This window comes from Elephas maximus, chromosome 2, assembly GCF_024166365.1.
Source record: "Elephas maximus indicus isolate mEleMax1 chromosome 2, mEleMax1 primary haplotype, whole genome shotgun sequence".
Classification (NCBI taxonomy): Eukaryota; Metazoa; Chordata; class Mammalia; order Proboscidea; family Elephantidae; genus Elephas; species Elephas maximus.
The window spans coordinates 190,945,066-190,966,790 of NC_064820.1; the positions used below are offsets into that span (position 1 = coordinate 190,945,066).

Sequence of the window (21,725 nt, forward strand, 5' to 3'; positions counted from 1 at the left end):
GAGTAGAACCACCCCCACAGCGTTTCCAGAAAGCAGCTGGTGGATTCGAACTGCCGACCTGTTGGTTAGCAGTCAAACGCTTAAAAACAATATTAAGACGGTGAAAAATCAAGGTACAGAATGGAAGATGTCTGCAATCCATGTAGCTGACAAAGCACTCAGAACTCCCACAAATCAATAAGAAAAGGACAACTCAATTTTTAAAAAGGGGCAAAAGTTTTGAACAGGCATTTCTCTAAAGAGGATATCCAAATTACCAATAAGTACATGAAAAGATGCTCAACATCAACATCATTCGTCATTTAAAAAAAAAGACCCAAACCAGTTACCATCGAGTTGATTTCAACTCATATCAACCCTACAGTCACTAAGGAAATGTAAATTAAAACCACAATGAGACATCGCTACAAATTTATCAGAACGGCTAAAATTAAAGAGGCCGACAGTACTAAGTGCTGATGAACATAAAAAGCAACTGGAACTCTCACATACTGCTCAAAGAGTGAAAGAATATACTATCACTTTGGGAAAATATCTGGCAGTTTCTTAAAAACAATACCTTGATATTCTCCTTAGATATACTCAAGAGAAAAGAAAAGAAATATCCATACAAAAATTTGAACACAAATGTTCACAGAAGTTTTATTCATAACAGCCAAACACTGAAAACAACCCAAATGTCCATCAGCAGAAGAATAAACATACTGTTGTACGCTCATAAAAACTAATACTATGTCCAAGAGACAGAACGGGCCACATGAACTAGAGACTTACATCATCCTGAGACCAGAAGAACTAGATGGTGCCCGGCTACAACCGATGACTGCCCTGACAGGGAGCACAACGGAAAACCCCTGAGGGAGCAGGAGAACAGTGGGATGCAGACCCCCAATTCTCATAAAAAGACCAGACTTAATGGTCTGACTGAGACTAGAGGAATCCCGGCGGTCATGGTCCCCAAAGCTTCTGTTGGCTCAGGACAGGAACCAATCCCAAAGACAACCCATCAGACATGGAAGGGACTAGACAATGGGTTGGAGAGAGATGCTGATGAAGAGTGAGCTACTTGTATCAGGTGGACACTTGAGACTGTATTGGCATCTCCTGTCTCGAGGGGAGATTAGCGGGTAGAGAGGGTTAGAAACTGGCAAAACGGTCACGAAAGGAGAGACTGGAAGAAGGAAGCGGGCTGACTCATTAGGGGGAGAGTAACTGGGAGTATGGAGTAAGGTGTATATAAGCTTATATGTGACAAACTGACTTGATTTGTAAACTTTCACTTAAAGCACAATAAAAATTATTTAAAAAAAACTAATACTACTCAGCAATAAAAAGGAATGAACAACTGATACACACATGATAAATCTCAAAAATATTATGCAAAGCAAAATAAGCCCAAGACAAAACAGTACATGCTATACATGCATGATTTTAAAAAAAACCAAACCCACCGCCACGAGGCAATTCTGACTCATAGCAGCCCTGTAAGACAGAGTAGAAATGCCCCATAAAGTTTCTAAGGAGCACGTGGTGCAGTAAAACTACCGACCTTTTGGTTAGCAGACATAGCTCTTAACCACTATGCCACCAGGGTTTCCATGTGCATGATACATGATTCCATTTATATGAAATTCTAGAACAGGCGTAACTAATCTATAGTGACAGAAAGCAGGTTGGGGGCAAAGGGGTAACTGCAAAGGGGAATGAGGGAACTTCTGCGGTGGATGGAAATGTTTTATATCTTAATTGGGGTAGTAATTATGAGTGTATATATTTCTCAAAGCTCAAAGAGTGTACTTAAGTTGAGTGCATTTTACTGTATGTAAACTGTACCTCAAGAACTGAATAAACAAACACCATGATACAGAATGACTGAAATTAAAAAGACTGACAATACTAGGTGATGACTGGAACTCTCAACATTAAGGTGAGAGTGTAAATTGGTACAAACACTTGGAAAACAATTTAGCAGTATCTACGAAAGCTAAACTATGACCCAATAATTCCACTCGGGCTTTTATAACCAATAGAAATGAGTGTTATGCCCAGCTTAGAATTTTCATTCATAACAACGAAAAACTAAAAAAAAAAAAAAAAACCCAAGTATTCATCAGCAGTAAAATGAATAAACTATGGATTACACATACGATGAAATGATGCCCAGAAAAAAGAAAAAAAATACAGCTACACACAACAAAATGGATGAATCTCACAGACATAATAATGAGTGGGGAAAAAACACAAGTGTATATGTTATATGATTCCATTTATATTAAAATTCAAAAGCTGACTTAACCAACCTGTAGTGAACGGTAAGAACAGACCTTTGAGAAGGTTTATTGACTAGTGAGGCAGAGACACACGGGAGTCTTCAGGGGTCTTTGGAAATGTTCTATTATCTTGATCTGCGCAGTGGTAGTACGGTGTACACATTTGTAAAACCTTACTGAGATATACACTTAAGATGTTTTCTTTAACTGTATGTAAGTTATACACACACACAAAAAAAATACAAATGCTCTTTAACCAATCTTTGTTCATCCCTGAAGCTAGAAGTTTACTGCAGGGTAGCCAGGCGTGCCTTCTGTTAGGGGGAGTCAATCTCATCTCCAGTCTACTCATTCGTGTGTTCTTCATGTCTCAGACCGTCTAAGCTGGGGTCGCTACGAAATATCTGCAGTAATGGCATTAGCGATGTAGACGGGAAAAGTCGTACTCCAACCAGACAGGGAAGATTCCTAACAAAATGCTTATTAACAGTACAGATGGTCTTAACATAGGTGTAATTTTAAGTACATGGCAGCCAGACCTTGTGGATTCACTGTCCTGTTGATTAACTTCTTGCAAAGATTGTGGGAAAATTAAATACAATCAGCATGCGCTTTGAAAATGAGTACATACAGCATTGCTAAGATTTTAATGTTTGAAATATAGCTCCATAATCAAAAGGAAAGTGATTTAAAAGTCATAATACAAATATTCACCTTATACACAACTTTCAGAAACAAAGCCAGGTCAGGGTTATATTCTTTGCAATGACATGCTGCATACTGCAAAGCTAAACTTTACATAGTGACAACAATGCATAACACTGCATCTACTATATCCCAAAATTAACCCATAGCTTATAAAAACCAGTAGTTAGCTTCCAGACGCCCTTTACAAACACAAAGCTTTTTGAGAACTCCATGTTTTAATAAAGCATGGTTTACATTCCTGTCAATACATACATACACACACACGCTCACGTATATCAATATAAACTATCCATTCTACATGTAAAATGTCTCCCTTCCTCCTCTTCATACCATCTGTCACTACCTGCCATTTCTTCTCTGGAATATTGCAACAGTCTACTAATCGGTCTCCTTGCTCCAATTTCTCCTGCTCTAATGCATCCTCTGAACTGCCAGGCACAGATCTTGCTGAAACACTTCCATAATCCCCTCTCAAACCATCTCTACCACACTCACCCCTCCTCCAACCCCGGGAGGTGTCACAAACTCAAAAGCTTATAGGGCCAAGTGAAGATGGCCTGCATAGGGACTATGGTAACTAGGAAAGTACAAGCCCTGATTCAAAAGTGCAGTCACTATTCAAATCCAGTTTTCAAGCAAAACCAGAAATTTCATTTGATATGAATGTCCCGAATGGCCAAAGAAAACATGTCTGTGGCGCTCCATCTCTCCACAGGCTATTAGTTTGACTAAATTCTGGCCTAAAAGATTTGGGTAAAACATATCTTTCCAAATTTATTTACCGCAGATCCTTCACACAAGCTATACTCCAACAATCCACAGAACTACTTGTTCTTCCCAATATACGATACACTCCACAGCTTGCCAATCTTTGTTCACTCAGTTACCTCTGCCTATGAATACCCTCGCCCACCTCAATACATCCATGTCTAATTTTTGCTTGACCCTTATAAAATTTCCTCCCTTTTCCAATTCCCACAACACTGTCTACCTTTCATGATCCTTACCAGTTTTTACCTTATACTAACTAGTTACATGTTTATGTAAAAGGCTGCCAGCTTCTGGACGCAAGGTAAGAATTTGATCCTGTTCTGTATTGCCCACATTACCAAACAGTGCTATAACAGAACAGGTGCTCAATAATGAATGAATGAAGTTATTTACCTGCCTATTTACATAACAATTTGCCACAATTTGACTCTGAAAATCAAAAGGCTACAAGCTTAAGAAAAAAAAAATCCCTGTAATGTTAAATTTGAATCAGAAATAACATGAACTCATGGTTTTGAAAAATATATATATTTTTAGCTCTGTCCACTGAAGGGCCTAGCAGTAATGACAACCCAACAGCAATAATTCTGGTTTCTAAATATCATTCTCCACTAAAAGGAACCAGAGCTTCTTGGAGAAATGGCTGATTCCCGATCTGCGAGGAAAACACAAAGTAAGCCTGGGCCATCTTGTGCCAAAAAAGCAAAGAATCATGCAAAGACCAATGGGATCATATCAAAATGAAGCAACAGCTAGCCTGGAGGGGCTCTCACTGGCCAAATATGGGACAATTTGAGTATCATAAAGACTGTAATTGATAGTTAAGACTCTGAATAAATAGAAGTCTCTAAGAATGGTGATATGTATGGGGAAAAAAAGATACACAAAAAAGGAGGACTATACAAAACAGGGAGGAGAGGTGTGGAAGGGTCTTTGTGAATGCTAGCTTAACATGTTAAAGGAATGAGAGAATCCGAACACCACAATTTGGTAACCCTTATTGTAATAACTGATTTCATGATCAGGATGCTAAAATCATTGGGTGGAAGGTTGTAATGAACAGGGTATTTACAAGGTGCCAAAATATTATCCCATAGATTACTTTCTAACAGCGGAGGAGAAAACTGTACTTTTACAGTGGTGAGATCTGGCTGTTGCCACCTTAGCCAAGGGATCAAATTTAGCATTGCTCACAGTGGGTCAGCCTGTCATTAAATGCTTCCTGATGTGACTCACTGTGAAGTACATTTCTTGTATGAAGCATTCTTGTCAAAAATGTTTACCCTGTATGCAACCAAGCCTCTCACTGAACTTCCAGTTTACAGGAAGAAGAAGAGCTAGAGAAACAAGTTAAACGACAACATGAGAAAATACTGGAACAAATACAGAATGCTGCACATCCTACAAAACAACTAACTGACCTGTACTTCTCAAAGAAGTCAATGACAGGAGACAGGGAGAAAAAGACGGAGAGACTGTTCTAAATTAAAAGAGATTAAAGAGACATAGCAACCAAATATAAGGAGTGTACTTTGTTTGGATCCTGGTTTGTTTGCTGTTTTTAAAGAGAAAGGGCTATAAAAGATTCTTAGACAACTGAGGAAATTTAAATTTAACTAAATATTTGATATGGAATTACTTTAATTTTTTTAGATGTGAAAAGTTTTATATATGTATAAAACATGTGAATATCTATATATATGATTATTTTATATTATGTGGTTGTGTGTGTGTGTACATGTGTGATTTTACATATACACACACAGAGAAAGGGGGAAGGAGGGAGGGAGGGGAGGAGGGAGGCTGTCCTTATTCTTAGGAGAGGTGTTGAAACACTTATGGATGAACTATCATGATGTTTGCAACTTACTTTCAAATTACTTAACAAAAAAGGGGGATATGTATTGGGGGAAGGAAGAAGGGAGGAGAAATAATCAAACAATGGCAAAATATTAACAACTGCTGAAAATCTAGGTGAAGGGAGTAAATAGATATTTGTTTTACTGGGTTTGTTTTCATTTGTTTTGTTTTGCCAACTTTGTATATATGCAATTTTTCATTATAAAAAAAGGGAAAAAAAGGAGAACAACTTAAAAAAGCAATCAGCTCAAAATTCATTTGGCATATACTACCGAGAGAGGAAATACCCATCCTCATAGAAAGCCCACAAGAGTGAAATCTGAAGCTGACTGAAAGACAACGTGGCAATGCCTATCAGACTTCGAAGAGCACCTGTCCAGCATGCCTGCTCCTAGGAATCTGTCCTGAAGATCTACTCTACATATGTGAAATGACATATGTACAAAGTTATTCTTTATAGCATATGTGTAACAGCAGAAGACTGGATATAACCTCTATGTGCTTCAGTCAGGACATCTGTATACTAAATCAACTTAAATTATCCACTTAAAAAATTATGAGAATTCTTTGGGAACTGATACGAAAGATCACCAAGTTATATTTTACATAAGAAAATCAAAGTACAGAGCAATGTATACAGCACACGTACAATGTATACAGTGTACACACACACATATAGGAGTACACAAAAATTTGGTTGCGAGGCTGGAGTTAAAGGGAATGGGAAACTTTTTTTTTTAACTGTGTACTCCCCTTTGTACCTTATGAATTTTGAACCATAGAAATGTGTAACTATTCAAAAAAAAATGTTTTGCTAAGTACTGGTTGCCTGGTGGCGTAGTGGAAACCCTGGTGGCGTAGTGGTTAAGTGCTACAGCTGTTAACCAACAGGTCAGCAGTTCAAATCCACCAGGCGCTCCTTGGAAACTCTATGGGGCAGTTCTACTCTGTCCTATAGGGTCGCTATGAGTCGGAATCGACTCGACGGCAATGGGTTTTGGTTTTTGGTTTTGGTTTGGTTGACTGTAGCTATAATCAACTATGCGTATTTCCATGCTTTCGTTACAAAAACTGAATTACAGTAGAGTTGCCGCTTACCTGGGAGCTAGGGTCTAAAGTCAGCACATAAGGTAAAAATAGCATATAGTAAAAATGTGCCTTTAAAATCCTTAAGAATGTGCCACACTAAAGGCCAACATGCCATCTCAATAATTCCAACACAGCATTGTTTTTCCAATTGACTACTAGATAAAATAGTTGGCTTGTACTTAGGCTTCACGTTAAAAAACTAAACAAAACAACCCACTGCAGTCGAGTTAATTCCGACTCATAGCAACCCTATAGGACAGAGTAGAACTGCCCCAGAGAGTTTCCAAGGAGTACCTGGTGGATCTGAACTGCCAACTTTTTGGTCAGCAGCTGCAGCACTTAACCACTACGCCACCAGGGTTTCCAAGGCTTCATGTTAGGATGCTTAAAATATGTCTCTTTAAAATACCATAATCGCACTCATCCACAGCTAGGTGAAAAGCATTCAGGAATTGAAACAGGTTGAGAGAAGAGCAGACTTCCATCTCCCATCTCACACTCACTCCTCTTTCCAGAATGTTCACTGTTTAGGTTGTTTTTCTCTTGTTTTTGTCACCAGATACATAAAGCTGAATTTTGTAAATGTACATAAGATGTGAAGTGAAACACTGAGTTTTAAAAACACACTTCAAAATCTGTGCTTCTATTAATTAAACAAACCATTAGAGTGGGAGAGAAAAATCACACCCCAAACAGAATGGGCCAATTTACTGAGAATAGGTAGTAGCCGGCTGTGACAGAATTCCCAAGTCGAGGTGAAAATGACAGAGTGATAACAACACCTCTTGGTCAATATTACATGATCTTCAGGTTCTAACCTTAGGTATGGCCCATTCCTTTATGTTGGTATTCCAATATACCAACACACAGATTCTTTAAATCTATCCTCTGGGTAATCTTATAACTCTACTAAAGTCAGCTACCCTTGAAGCTAAAAACTCCCAAATCTCTCTCTAACCTTAACCCTTCTAGTTAGCGCCAGATCAATATTCAAACTAGATACTTCTCTTGGATGGCTCACCCATAGGCAACTCAAACTTATTATAACCCAATTTGAACTCATTCCTTCTCCTCCAAACCTGCTCTCCTAGTATTCCCTATCTTGGAGAAGAGAACGAACATCTATCCAGATGCCTAAGGCAAAAACCTAAAATTCATACTAGATTGCTTCCCCCTCCCACTCCTATAATAAATTCTCAAGTTCTGTATCTGCTACCACCTACATCTCTTTTAAATCCACCTATCCCCATCATCTCCTTGGTTCACCTTCATCACTGCTCATGTGGTCTAACTGGTCTCCTTGCCTTGGGTCCCTTCAATCCATCCTGCTAAAGTTAACTTCCTAAATAGAAACTTGATTGTATCACTTTCTACTCAAGAACAGAAGGAGCAAGAACAAGAACCAAAGTGATGATATAGTAAACTAAAAACCAGCTCCATTTAATAAAATAATGGAATACAAAGAGGTATACATTCCTACTGCACACCTATGTTCCTATTCTATATCACACTGTATGGCCAGATTCAAAGGGTTATTGCATGTGTTTTCAGCAGAAAGAGGCCATAGGGAATCAAGGAAAATTCACCTGCTTTCTTAGAGCTGAAAACAAATACAGAATGGATCATAACAGTGATGAAGAAACCTTAAGGAAAACAAAGAGGTTCCCACCTATAAATCAAGAGTGCATTTAAGCTGAAATGCACTACTGTGTCTAAAAATGAATGCCTTAATCAGAAAGGGACTTAGAAATCAAGGAGAGAAGCTGAAGAAGTTTTGCCAAGGGAAAAACTACCCATTTCTAAAGTAAGCTGAATGAAGTTGTCTCAATCCATCAGATATCTGACTTCCGGGGTTGAGTTCATGTTAACCAAGCCACCTGATTATGATCTGACCTGATCGGTGAAGTCCACCTACATGGAGAGAATGTTCCAGTCATTTGGCTTGATTATTCAGGTCCCTCTGACTCTGTTTCTTTTTCAAAAAAAATAAAGGCATATTAATTAGTATGCATATACACCTATCAGAAAAGAATATACTCATCATGCCAACAGGCACATATCACTGTGAATTAACAAGCTGGCATTCTGGTTTTAGACATCAGTCTTGTAAACCTGGTTAATGTTGAGTCCAACCCTGGGATAAGAAGATACTTTTAGCATGCTGCCCAAATTAGATTCTGAAAGCGGTAAATCAAGGGTCAGACCTAAAAAAAAAGACCTAGGATGATGGTAAATTCTAAAACTATCCACTAACAACATGTGGCTATTGAAATGTAAATGCAAATTAAGCAAAATAAAAAATGCAGTTCCTTGGTCACTGAGCCATATTTCAAAATAGGCACACGTGGCCAGTAGCTATCATACTGAACAGCCTGGTATTGAACACGTCCATCATTGCAGAAAGTTCCACTGGGCAGTGCTATTCTAAAGGATAACCTTAATTAACACAGTGAGACCTCTCAAAAAGCAGTCTGACAGACAGCCCTGAACGGCAAACACAGAACTTGAGGCTAGACTACTTGTTTTCTACAAACCAAAAAAACCAAACCCACTGCCATAGAGTCGATTCCGACTCATAGTAACCCTACAGGACAGAGAACTTCCCCATAGGGTTTCCAAAGAGCGGCTGATGGGTTTGAACTACCAACCTCTTGGCTAGCAGCCAAGCTCTTAGACACTAGAAATAGGTACTTAACTATTTCCTTTCCCTTTGCAATAATTTCTTAATATAAGAATATACAGTTTTAGCTTTCAGAATTTCTGCCCCTCTACTAGACAGTACAAACAGTTAACATATTTGGCTGCTAACCAAAAGGTTGGCCATTTGAGTCCACCCAAAGGAATCCTGGAAGAAACGCCTGACAATCTACTTCTGAAAAAGCAGTCACTGAAAACCCTCTGGAGCACAGTTCTACTCTGACACACGGGGTCGCCATGAGTCAAGACCAACTCTATGGCAACTGGTATATTTACTACTGGATGATACTCTAAAGGCAGCACAGAGGTTAGAGGCACATTTTCTGAAGCCAGGCTGCCTGGGTTCATATCCCATCTTTATCCTTTACTACCTCATTGAATTACTAGGAGGATGAGTTTATACATATAAAGTGACTAGAATAATGCGTGATACACAGTAAGTGCCCAATAAGAGTTAGCTGTTATTACTTTTTCTACTGACACCACCACCACTACCCTGACAACCTTTCAGATGACAAGTGTGAAAAATGCTCACATTCGATAGTAATAAATGTAAAGGAACTAAGCTAAAACTAGAATCAGAAAATCAGAGTAGTGTTCTACGATCAAAAAAATTAAAATTAAAGGGAATGGATAATCTAGAGACAATATTAAATAAAGAAAAATAATATTTTCAAAGAAAGTTGCTTGAAAATGTCTTCCATGTAAGGCTGACAAATCACAAATCAAAAAAAGTCTACATAATGAGCTACTGAGCTATTTAAATAACCAGTACATACTAAGGAGGAACTGAAAAGATACAGATTTCAGTTCACTAGACCAAATGATACTTCCCTGTAGTAGAAAGTGTGTTTTGACATTTAAATACATTGCCTCTCCCGTACTCCTTAAATTTCTTTTATGTTCACTTGATAAACTGGCTGGATTTTTAAGCAGGCAGAGCACCAAACCAAAACCAAAAACCAAACCCAGTACTGTCAAGTCGATTCTGACTCATAGCGGCCCTATAGGACAGAGTAGAACTGCCCCATAGAGTTTCCAAGGAGCATCTGGCGGATCTGAACTACCGACCCTAGCAGCTGAAGCACTTAACCACTACGGTTCCGAGGCAGAGCACCAGACGTGATTAAAATATCTTGCCAAACAATAGCCCAGAAACCCTGGTGGCATAGTGGTTAAAAGCCACAGTTGCTAACCATAAAGGTCTGCAGTTTGAATCTACCAGGTGCTCCTCAAACCATATGGGGCAGTTCTACTCTGTCCTATAGGGTTGCTGTGAATTGGAATCGATGGTCGACAACGGGTTTGGTTAGTTTTTTGTTTTTTTTTTTTAAAGGATAGCCCAGCGTGTGTTCTTTGAGTGGAAACCCATTTTAGTTAGCTGTACACTGCTCTTGCAGATAGGCAAACTTCAGCATACGTAGTAAGATGAAAAGAGCCAGAACTTTGGGGACACACAGACCCAAGCTTAAAGTCTGGCTTTGCCATTTACTAGCTGTATAACCCCAGACAACTTGTACTTACTTAATGCTTATGAGAGCTTCATTTTACTCATCTGTAAAGTGCAGGTAAAGCACTGTACAAACTAAATAAGAAATACAGCAAGGTGCCTACTCCAGTGCCTGGCAATTAGTAGATGCTCAATAAACAGTTGCTACGATTAGGGAATCCTTCCTGAGAAGGCCCTCCAACAGTCCTAAGAATAAAAGACCACTACTTAACACCATAGCTACAAAAAATATCTTGACCACATATGAACTACAAATCATGTGAGATAATAACTCAAAATTACCATTTGCTTTCCATATTTTACAAGCTATTCCCCAAAGAAAATATCCTTGTTTACTGGATTTCCCATTAGACTATGACTATAAACCATTTGGGCCTACGGTAAAAATAACTGCACTTCTTACACGGAAACAAAGTTTTTACTAGCAATACTGCCACGTATGCCTTCACATCCAAACTAGGCACAAATATCTAACATTCTTTCCTTTCCCTATTCATGGAAAAAGAAGTAAAGAATTTTTTTTTTTAAGTTTCTTTCATTGAGTTTAGTTCCACAAAACAAAACATTACAGGGTAATTGCTTACCTGGAAAATATTTTGTACTTCAGATCCACCAATCCAGAATGAATGGGAGTATTCCCTTTCAGACTAGTTTGAGAAAAGACAGCAGTCAAGCATCTTCCAAGATTCTTTCCGTTTACCGTATCCAGCTTTCTTCAATAAAATCCCAAACATGCACTTCGGTAACTGTTGAAAGACAGAAAGCAATCCATACACCCACCATGGCACCAGCGGCAAAGGGCAGCCACCAAGAGAAGGAAGGGTCAATGGAGTGGTGGATCTGATGCACAGAAAAGTTACAACCCCTGAGTCAGCTAATTGGCATAAAAAGTCTGCATCAACATTCCTCACCTGTGTGTTGAGAGAGGGATAAGAAAAGCTACATTGCAAAGAATGAAACATCGCTAATACTAACATTTACTCATGATGAATAGCACGATAGCAGCTAAAAACTTACCCTACCATTCACATAAATCGTCCCAGACCATTCAGCTACAATGAACTTCCTTATTCATTTTCTAAGACAGTTCCACCACTACAGAAAACTTGTTAGCCAAAATTAATGACATGGGACAACTCAAATATCTCCCAATAAAGCCATTTATTTAAGCACCAAAGAAATCTTTTGATTTGCTACATAAGACATCAAATATACATTGCCCAAATTCTCTACCCTGAGCTGAAATAACATTTTTAAACACATGGCACAATTTAAGAGCAAACTTTTGATTCAATAAAGGCCAATCCCCCACAATGGCCAGTCACTTCCCAACTAGCCAAAATAAGAACACTAGTAAACAATTTACTAGGTGACACCTTCAGGTACATAAGCCCAGTCCATATTATATGAACGTTCTTTCTCTACCATACCAATTTTTTCATTAAACTATAAATTCTAAGCAAACTGTAAGGGCAAGTAAGAAAATGCAGTCAACAGGAAGACACAGATAACTTAAAAATCAAAAGACTGAACTTACTAGCACTTTAATTTGCTACTTCCTCAATTGCCACACTACTACCAAAATATTCATGCAGTAATTATAATAATAACTACCTTTATTAAAGGGTTACTAATGAGCCATGCCCTTTACACTCATTACCTCTATTTAATTCTCAGAAAAGACGAAGTGAAAGAAATAACGCCCAAAGTCCCACATCCACTATGCAATAGAGCCCAGGTCCTTTTCTCAGAGCACCGCTGTCTCCCAAGTCCAAGCACCAGAAACGGCATGATTCTTGAGACAGGAGAAGAAACCAAGCTTCACTCTCAAAATGGAGAACTACAAAAATACAGAAGAGTAAATACTTCAGCCTACCTGAACTATAAAACACAACGGAGCCTGTTGAGCCTTTCTTAAAGGGCTAACTCCCTAGATGTTGCCACTTAATAAATCATTTAGTTAACAAAGAGCCAAGCAATTCTAAGTCCCACAATATTAACATTAAAACAAAACACAGTATAATGGTGCTCAAAGAGTCTTTGTGTTTAGCAGCAAGACTGCATCTACAACAAAGAATCTTAAATCCAGTTGAAACCAACCAAGTCATTTTAAAATTCCAAGACTTGTTAATAGTCCACAGGCAATGGCTGAAGATGTTGATTTTTCACATCGTAGGCAAAGCAACTGAAGTGGCCAAAATACCAGTCTATGATTAATCTTAGACAATGGATAGGAAACGTTTTAATACCCAAAACTTAAAAAGAGAGCTCATAAGGAAAATCTCGAGCAAATAATAAGTGCTCAAGTTTTTCCCATAAGTGATATTACTCTAAACTAAAAAAACCAAACCCACTGATATTACTCTGGAGCCTAAGAATTAACTGGGAACCTAATTTTAATAAGAGTAGCTAGTGAGCTATATGGCTAGTAGATAACTGCTAAAGCCAATACTCTGCTTTTCAAAATATAACTTACTCTTAAAACCAAAATGCAGAAAAAGTTATAGCAAAACATAACAATTACTTCACTAACGAACTCACTTCTGGACCTCTTAAATCCTCAGGCCCTTTCTCTGTACTGTTATCAGCTGCGGTCAAGTCACCATGACTCATGACGACCCCTTGCACAACCAAAATGCTGCCCAGTCCTGCCCCATCCCCGCGGTCAGTGGTACATCAGACCATTGTGATCAGCAGGGTTTTTATTGCTGGTTTTTGGACACAGATCACCAGCCCTTTCTTCCCAGTCCATCTTTAGTCCGGAAGCTCCACTGAAACCTATTCAGCATCACAGCATCATGCAAGCCTCCACTGACAACCTCACAGTGGCTGGACACGAAGTGCACTGGCTATGATTTGAACCCCGGTCTCCCACATGGAAGGCAAGAATTCTACCACTGAGTACTAGTGGGTTTAATTTTCCCTTTTCTCTTCAAATAAACATATTTTGAATAACTCATCGATGGCAGGCCTTATGCTAGAGATACAAAGATTACCAGATGCCTGACTAGTGTCAGGACTGAGTTCTTCCTTTCCTCTGCCCCTTTGAGTATCTCAAATGGTCATTTCACAGAACCAACATAGATTTTATTATTAGTTCCCAAAACATGTTAAATGGTCTAAATTTAACTCTTGAAAATGAAAAATTACTCAAGTTCCTTTTTATGGAAAGTAGAGCTCTCGCTTGATTTTTCTTTTCCTTCTGCAGATCAGAGGCTTTCTATTGGAGAATGGCATCCTACATTCATTACACTTACATTTGCACAACTCTCTTCGCACAAGCAGAGGCTATTTTTTTCCATTTTTCATGTTAATGTCCCACTGTTTCTAGTTCACGACTTTCCGTGAAGGTTTTCATTACTGACTAATCCTGAGAGGGAATTTCCTAAAAAGGCTTCCTGCTGACATCACAAAACTCTGCAATCTTTGAGTTTTGTTCAAACAATAATAAGATACAGGTTAGAGACACCCTACTGGATTGTCAGGTCTTCCTGGTCTGTCTCTCATTTGCCTACAAGACGAACTTCCTGTTAAGCAATTGTGACCAACAGAAACTTAACAGAGGGTAACGTGTACATTCTTGACCCACAGGTTTTTCTCCCTTTGTCAACTAATTCAATGAAAACAATACAACTCAGGAGGAAATCTTGTATTGATACTCACTGATTATTCTGTTAAAGCTCAAAATCATCAGCTCTGCTACAAGAATAAGAACTCAAGCCATCATTTCCCAGTCTAAACTTAACCAACCAAACATAAATCACAATGCTCAAAGTCAATATTAACTAATCACCAGTCTTTTTCCACCAAGATACTTTAAACAGGGCACAGGTCTAATAATGACAAATTGGTAGTTCACGGTCATTTTAACACTACCTCCTGGATTTTCCAAGACAGTACTGATTCTATATGATTTCATCATTTCTCCCAAAGATGTCTCATTAAATATGTGGCTAGAAGCACCTGAATTTTAGACCTCTGTAAAGTTACACAAATACATCTAACAATTCAATTCAGGGGAAAAAATTAAAACCTTTTTCACACCATCTGTCTAATGTTGCCTTACAAAATATGGTCCTTGTACTTAAGGGGGAAAGTTTGCATGGCGAGCACTTGCTGGGAGACAAGTCTCTGCAAGGTCTTTTCACACATCTGTCATATAATCATCCCAACAACCTGGAGAAATGCCTGTGTTTGCTTATTTTTACAGATAATGAAACCATATCTCAATATGTCACAGCTAACAAGTGACAAAGCTGGGATATAAACTTACTCTAAAGCCCATGCCCTTTCTGCTAAATCGTGTTTTTCTAAAGTCACAGAACCCTTAGAACCTATTTGGCAAATTCGCACCAACGGCTATAAAACGAATTTGGTTTCCTAAGTACTTTGTGATCAACCACCCTCTAGGGTGTACATAAGTTAATCTGTATGTATGTAAGTCTGTAAATAATGGTTAAAGTATCTATGGGTATCCTGGGTGCCATATATCACGTCCCCCTCCTCTTCCCTCTCACCAGTCTTTTCTACTCCATCTCCACCATTATCTTAAAATTATCAGAGTAAAATCTTAAAAACGTTCACATCATTTAAAAAAAAAAAACAAACCTGACATGAATTTAATCAATGAATATCTATTGAGCACCCATGAGCAAGACACTGTGAAGGAATCAAAGGACAATCGGATACGGCCTCGGATCACAAGACTTTATAATATATAGAAAGGTATGGCAAGTCCTACACAAGTTAGGACCAGAGTTTTGTGAGAGTTAATAGCCTGAGTGAGAATTTCCAGAAAAGAGGATGGTTAAGATGCAGGAAGAAGGCAATAATGTACGAAAACAATCAACAGGAAAATTCAACTCCGCATTTACTGAACACCTAATATAAGAAGGCACCAGTGTGTCAAAGGAGTTATGTGTCATAGAAGAAAGAATAAGGCCCCATCCCTTCCCTCAAGGAGTTTATCATTTAACAGGGGAGAAAAAATGTAAGAATAATACAAGCCGGGAACGTGTTAAATGCCAAAAGAGAAACACGAAGTGCCAGAGTTCATCCACTTCATTTAACAATAATTATCATGTAGACATTGCTACAGATATAAAACCAAGATGATTATTTGCCACCATAATATAAAAAGACATCAAAAGTGGTGGCATCTGAATTGTTTTGAGGCTGGACAGGGCTTTATCTGGCACAGTGAAAGAGAGGATTGCTGAATTATGACCTAAGCCAATCGGGCCAGAGAGCTAACTATTAGATCCATTTGGTTAATATCAGTACGCTTACAGGCTTAGTCAGTTCATTTTAGTGGTGTCAGAGGAACAGTGAGAACAGAATTTGGAGGACCATGGTCCTCCATGCTTTGGCTTGAATGTAGAATAAGTAAAGAAAGTGGAAGGAAAAGCCAGGAGGGAGGTTGAAATTGGAATCACTAGGACTTGAAGTGCTTTCTTTCCCTTAAAGGAAAGCTTCAAACCAGTTCAGTCATAGCCAATGAAGTGAAACCAGGGCAGACAAGGATTTCTGCAATCTGGGTGCTCCAAAATGGTAACCAGAAGGGGAAAATTACAGGTCAAAGCCCTGCAATGGGAGACTCAGAAGAGGCATAGTAAGCCCTTTCAGGAGCCTGATGCATGAGACTGAATTATTGGCAGACTGTGGAGAGCAACCCACGTTCAGAATGGCCATCTTAAAGCATGACACTGCTGTTTCCAACTCTACTCAAAATCCTACCGGGGTCAGAAATTTGGTTGCTATGCAACATGTACGCTGCCCTTGTTTTCTAAGAGGGAGATTAGGTTTCTAGCAGGGCTTTGACCTGTAATTCTTCCCATTCCAGTTACTGTTCCAGTTCAGCCAATTTTTATTAATTCAGGTATGTTCCAGTTTCACATCCTCGGCCATGGCTGAACCAGGAATAACTGGTTCAAAGCCCTGCCCTGAAGTGCAAGCATCACAAGGCAGAACCCAGGATTCTGGGGATGTCACCGAGCAGAAACTCACAGAGATGTATGTGCTGTTCTATGGGCTAGTAGGAAACCCTGGTGGCGTAGTGGCTAAGTGCTAGGGCTGCTAACCAAAGGGTCAGCAGTTTGAATCCGCCAGGTGCTCTTTGGAAACTCTATGGGGCAGTTCTACTCTGTCCTATAGGGTCGCTATGAGTCGGAATCGACTCAACAGCACTGGGTCTGGTTTGGTTTGGTTTTTTTGGTGGGCCAGTGATTCTCCTGTGCTAATATTCTTGGTTTTCATAATACAAACTACAGCAGTCAGGGGCCAAAAGTGCCAAGACTGTGTGCAGAAACATGTTTGTCCTTGTCAAATCTGAAAGGACATCCAACCTGCCCCAAAATCAGTTGGCATTGAGTAGATTCTGACTCATGGCAACACCATATGTTGTAGAGTAGGACTATGCTCCTGAGGGTTTTCAAGGCTGTGACTTTTCAGAAGCAAATCACCAGATCTTTCTTCGTAGGCACATCTGGGTAGATTCAAACCACCAACCTTTCGATTAGCAGTTGAGCACTTAACCATTTGCACACTACCCAGGAACTCCTACTCCAAAATCGGGGACAAAAACTGAGACAGGTCAATGAGGTCTATAAACATGTACATGGTTTATTTCATTTGGACCCTATTTAAAACAGTATCTATTTCATCTGCATTTGGTAAGCTAACACACCATTAGAGGACAAGTAATGGTGGCAAAGTAAGATCCAGTTTCTTGAGTCACTAAACAATTCCACTGATCTGGCTAAGAAAGTCAATGATAGGAAGGGAAAAAAAAAGATTCAAAAGCAGAAAAATACCCAATAACTTCATATCAGTTCTTCTCATCTCCTTGGCCTTGCGGCCTATCTATGCTTCAACAGCTCTAAAAATAACATTTATACCACACCTTCTTAATAAGGTCCAATGTATTTCACCTATATTCATTCAAGAAGTTAATATACCCACTTAGTGATCGGACAGGAAGGGAAATGACTCATGAAAGGTCACTTGGCAAAGAAGAAAATCATTCAACAACTAACAATAGAGTATAAACTGCACATTACTTGTGTAATGGGGGAAGAGAAGTGCTCACACATATGGAGGCCAAGATTACCTTTTCTAAGCTTTTAACATCAACTCCTGTTACCTTCTAACGGGGGGACTAGCCATCTTTCTCTTCCAGCAGCAGCTCTGTGAGTGCTTCCTAGTGATGAGTATCTGAGCATCAACTCATATTCCTACCTTAAAAATGAATAAATATCATCCAATATATAAAGCACAATTTTAATTCCTTCCAGTGAAGTCCACTGTACTAGACATGGCCCAGTGAACTTTGTATATTTTCAAAATGGATTACTACTTTTCTATCTCATTAATAATAAAGCTGATTTTTACCAAAGTCAGAAGTTTAAAAACTAGGCCCACAAATTAGGTAGGTATAATACTGGGCCAATACAAGGCCATGAATGTCATTTGGTAGTTAAATTATTCACGATCAGCAATTGTAAAGTCAGTTGTCTCCATCAAGAGTCTATAGTCCCTATTAAAGTCTAAACCCCACAAAGTAGGTCAGTTAGAGAAGCACACTATATTAGCCCATGCCTCACAAGGGGGTAGGAGTCACAATAGGGATTGTATTTTGAAGATTTAACTATTCTGCTATCACCGGTTTTATTTGCTAGTCAATTTATCAAAAGTGCAAAAAGAAAAATTATCAAAGAAAGTAGAGGGATGAAAATTTAGAAATGGAGGGACCCAAAAAGTCTGCTTTCTCTTTTTAATATAGCACATTCTGGGATGTCGAGTGGATGTTACCTTGTTAACCATTATATACTAAACTGGTACAGGCAGCGCAATCACAAATATTTGAGTATTGAAGATGACTCATAAAATCTAAAAATATTTCATGTTTTAGGCTTTCAAAATATCATCACTTTAACTCCTTCCCCTCCATCAATCATGTTATTTTGAGACCAATGTAAAAAATGTTTTTAACCTAGTTCTAGAAACTGTTACTAAAATGCAGTGAATACACAAAACCAGGTGCAATTAGATTTTAAGGCATTACCGTTCCTACATTTGACCCTGTGTTTACTCAGTCAGCAGCTAAACGTGCTATCTACTATACTAAAACACATACATGCATGTTCATGTGAAGGGTTGTTTAAGTATTAACTGATATCCCTTTCAGGGAATATCAAAATTCTTACATGAAAAGCCATTTTAAAACTGACCGTTACTACTATACTCTCTGTTAAATATTCTAAGAATTTCAGTTTATAGTGTCCTTGAAAGACTGGAATCTCTTTCCAGATCCGCGACAAGTACTATCATACAATATCAAAACTTTTTATCTTATGAATACGGAAGGGAGCCAATTTAGGACCAGGATTTTTTTTTTTTTTTTACCCTTGCACTCAAAGACAGTGAATTGGGTTTCACTGTATTTCTCCTAATCCCTTCGAAAATAAAGACATTTTAGTTATTTTTTAAGTGAATGGAAATGGAAGGAGCTCAGAATAGCCAATTTCAAAGAGGTACCAAGTTACAATTTTTCAATATGAAGTATTCCTCCAGTTGTAGGTACATGTATTGTATAAGCACATCCTTAAGCATACTACACATGTAATTTCAATTAAGATATTTTACCAAAATAATCTACCACAAAAGTTGCAGAATATCAAATTTTTGACTACAATAATTTGATAAATTATGCTGAAAAGGAAAAATCACTCAATAAGTGAAAATAAAAACTCACAATTGACAGTACCCCCTTTGAAAACAACCACACAAAAATCAGAAACTACCAGAGTTTGGTTTGTTTCTCTAGTTCTCAAGAATGTTGGGGAAGTCTAGTTGTGTGAATTATGCAAAGGACAGCAAATATTAAGTTGCCTCTGTATTTATGCTACTGTACTTCCATTTTTAAAACATGCATCTCAACTCCCCAGATACCATCATCCACAGAAACCAAGCGGCTATCTAACAGACTTTCAGTATCACCATTTATTATTTATAGCATTAAATGGGGGAAGTGGCTCTGATGTCACCGACCCTACCCAGTGGAATCACTGACTCAAAAAACATTTCCACACTGGAGAAAATCTGGCTAGGAAAACATTTTGCTAGGTTAAGTAGATTCTTTCACCTTTCCTCTCAACCCTGGAGTAAAAACTGTTACTGTGTGAGGAGAGATACAAAGAAACTGTCAAGGTTTCCACAGGAAAAAAAACACTGGGCATGTTCATCGCTGAGGCAAAGACTTCCTCCCCCCAACTCTCCAGAGCCGTTTGATTTCCCTAATGTTCAAATTAGTAGGTAATACCTGCCATGTTTTATTCCTTCCACCAAGTCATCCACCGTTTAGCAAATTCCTCACTTCTACTAGCCACTCTCTCATGGTCCTGTTTCTAAAAGGCCCTTCTGGCTCCAAGTCCTAAGGCGGAAGGGGGTTGAGTGTATCCCCGGGTCAGGCAGTCTGGCCTTGCTGCCCATGGTTTCTAACAGAAGAGTGATCATTTCCCCCAGGGGCCAAGGATTCTCTCTCTTCTCTTTTTTTTTTTTGAGAAGAAAGAACTGGCGGCAGTGATAAGGACGATGCCTCCTCCCTAATTTCACAAAGCAGCTCTATAAGCGTGAAGTTACGGTTTCCCTTTCCTGGGGGATGGAATCCAGGGTACCTGAGGCAGGGCTATGCAAACGTCCCTCTCCGCCGGTGAGGAAACCCTTTGTCCGAGCAGCCGGACACCACAGGGGCCCAGGAAAGAGGCCGCCCATCCGTCACAGCCTCAAACCCGAGAGCTCCTCACTCCCCAGCCCTGTAAGGCCTATCTGGGCACCCACACAGCCCCAGCTGGGGAACAGGGTGCTGAGGCCCCTCCTAGGGCGCGGAGGCCCCTCCTAGGGCGCGGAGGCCGCCGCGGCCCTGACCATCTCCTCTGTACCCCCTCCCACCTCACTCGGCCCGAGTGGGTCTTGCAAGCGCGGTGCGGGCCTGGGCCAGAGAAATAGAGGGGTGAAAAAAATGCCCTTCCAAGAAGAGAATGAGGTGCTAGAGCGAGCAGTGTGAGCTGAGGCCAGAGCATAAACGAGCGAGGGTCGCCCCAGAGATGGGCCCGGAGACGGGACGGGGCAGGGGAAGGGGAGAAATGAGGGGAATGGAGTGGGCCGGGCCAGGTCCGGCCTTAAATCTCGAGGGATCCAGAGCAGCCGCGCCGGGCCCGAGGCCAGGGGAGGCGGGAGGCCCAGGCTGGGGCCGAGGCGGCGGGGAAGGGCTAGGGCCGGCCTCGCGCCGTACGTTGAGGTGGGCAGGACCGCCCTGGAGCCGGACGGACGGAAGAACGGTCGGTCCAGCGGGCCGCACTCACCATGAGCTCGATGGTCTTGTCCTCAATTACCGAGTCGGGCTCCATGGCGGCCCCGGCGGCCCCGCCTCGCTCTCCCCGCGCAGCAGCGAACGGCCCCAGCGGAGGAGGCGACGGCGGAGGCGGCAGAAGCGCAGGCGGTTATCGCACCCACTCTAGCTGCCAGCCCGCCCGGGCCGCCGGCAGCTTCGCCCTCCCCCTCGGCGAACGCAGTACGCAGAGCGGGAACTACAGCTCCCAGCAGGCGCCGCGGCCCCCGCAAAGTGTTGTGGGAACGGGAAGCCAACGCCAGGCCAATCTCTCCTGGCAGCCCGAAGCTAAATTCTGGGCTGAAAGTAGCACTGGACTGTGCATGTGGGATGTACAGACCTGAAGAATTAAGGGATCACTCAGGGTTGGGCCTCGGGAGCGCCACGACTACATGTCCCAGAAACCCGTGCGCGCGGGCTCTTCTTCCGGCTA

At 40.3% G+C, this 21,725-nt stretch overlaps 1 protein-coding gene across 8 annotated transcripts in view; it reads right to left on the minus strand.

Moving 5' to 3' along the window:
- The window catches only part of FBXW11 (F-box and WD repeat domain containing 11), a 132,394-nt gene extending 110,899 nt beyond the window's left edge, over window positions 1-21,495 (minus strand). For 3 of the 8 annotated variants that reach the window (XM_049874314.1, XM_049874311.1, XM_049874310.1), the window contains exon 1: window positions 21,267-21,495. In XM_049874314.1, coding sequence (XP_049730271.1) covers window positions 21,267-21,311 — 45 coding nt within the window. In that variant the 5' untranslated portion in view covers window positions 21,312-21,495. The other 5 variants (XM_049874315.1, XM_049874312.1, XM_049874316.1 and 2 more) reach the window with 4 other exon arrangements.
- Window positions 21,496-21,725: the final 230 nt, after the last annotated feature.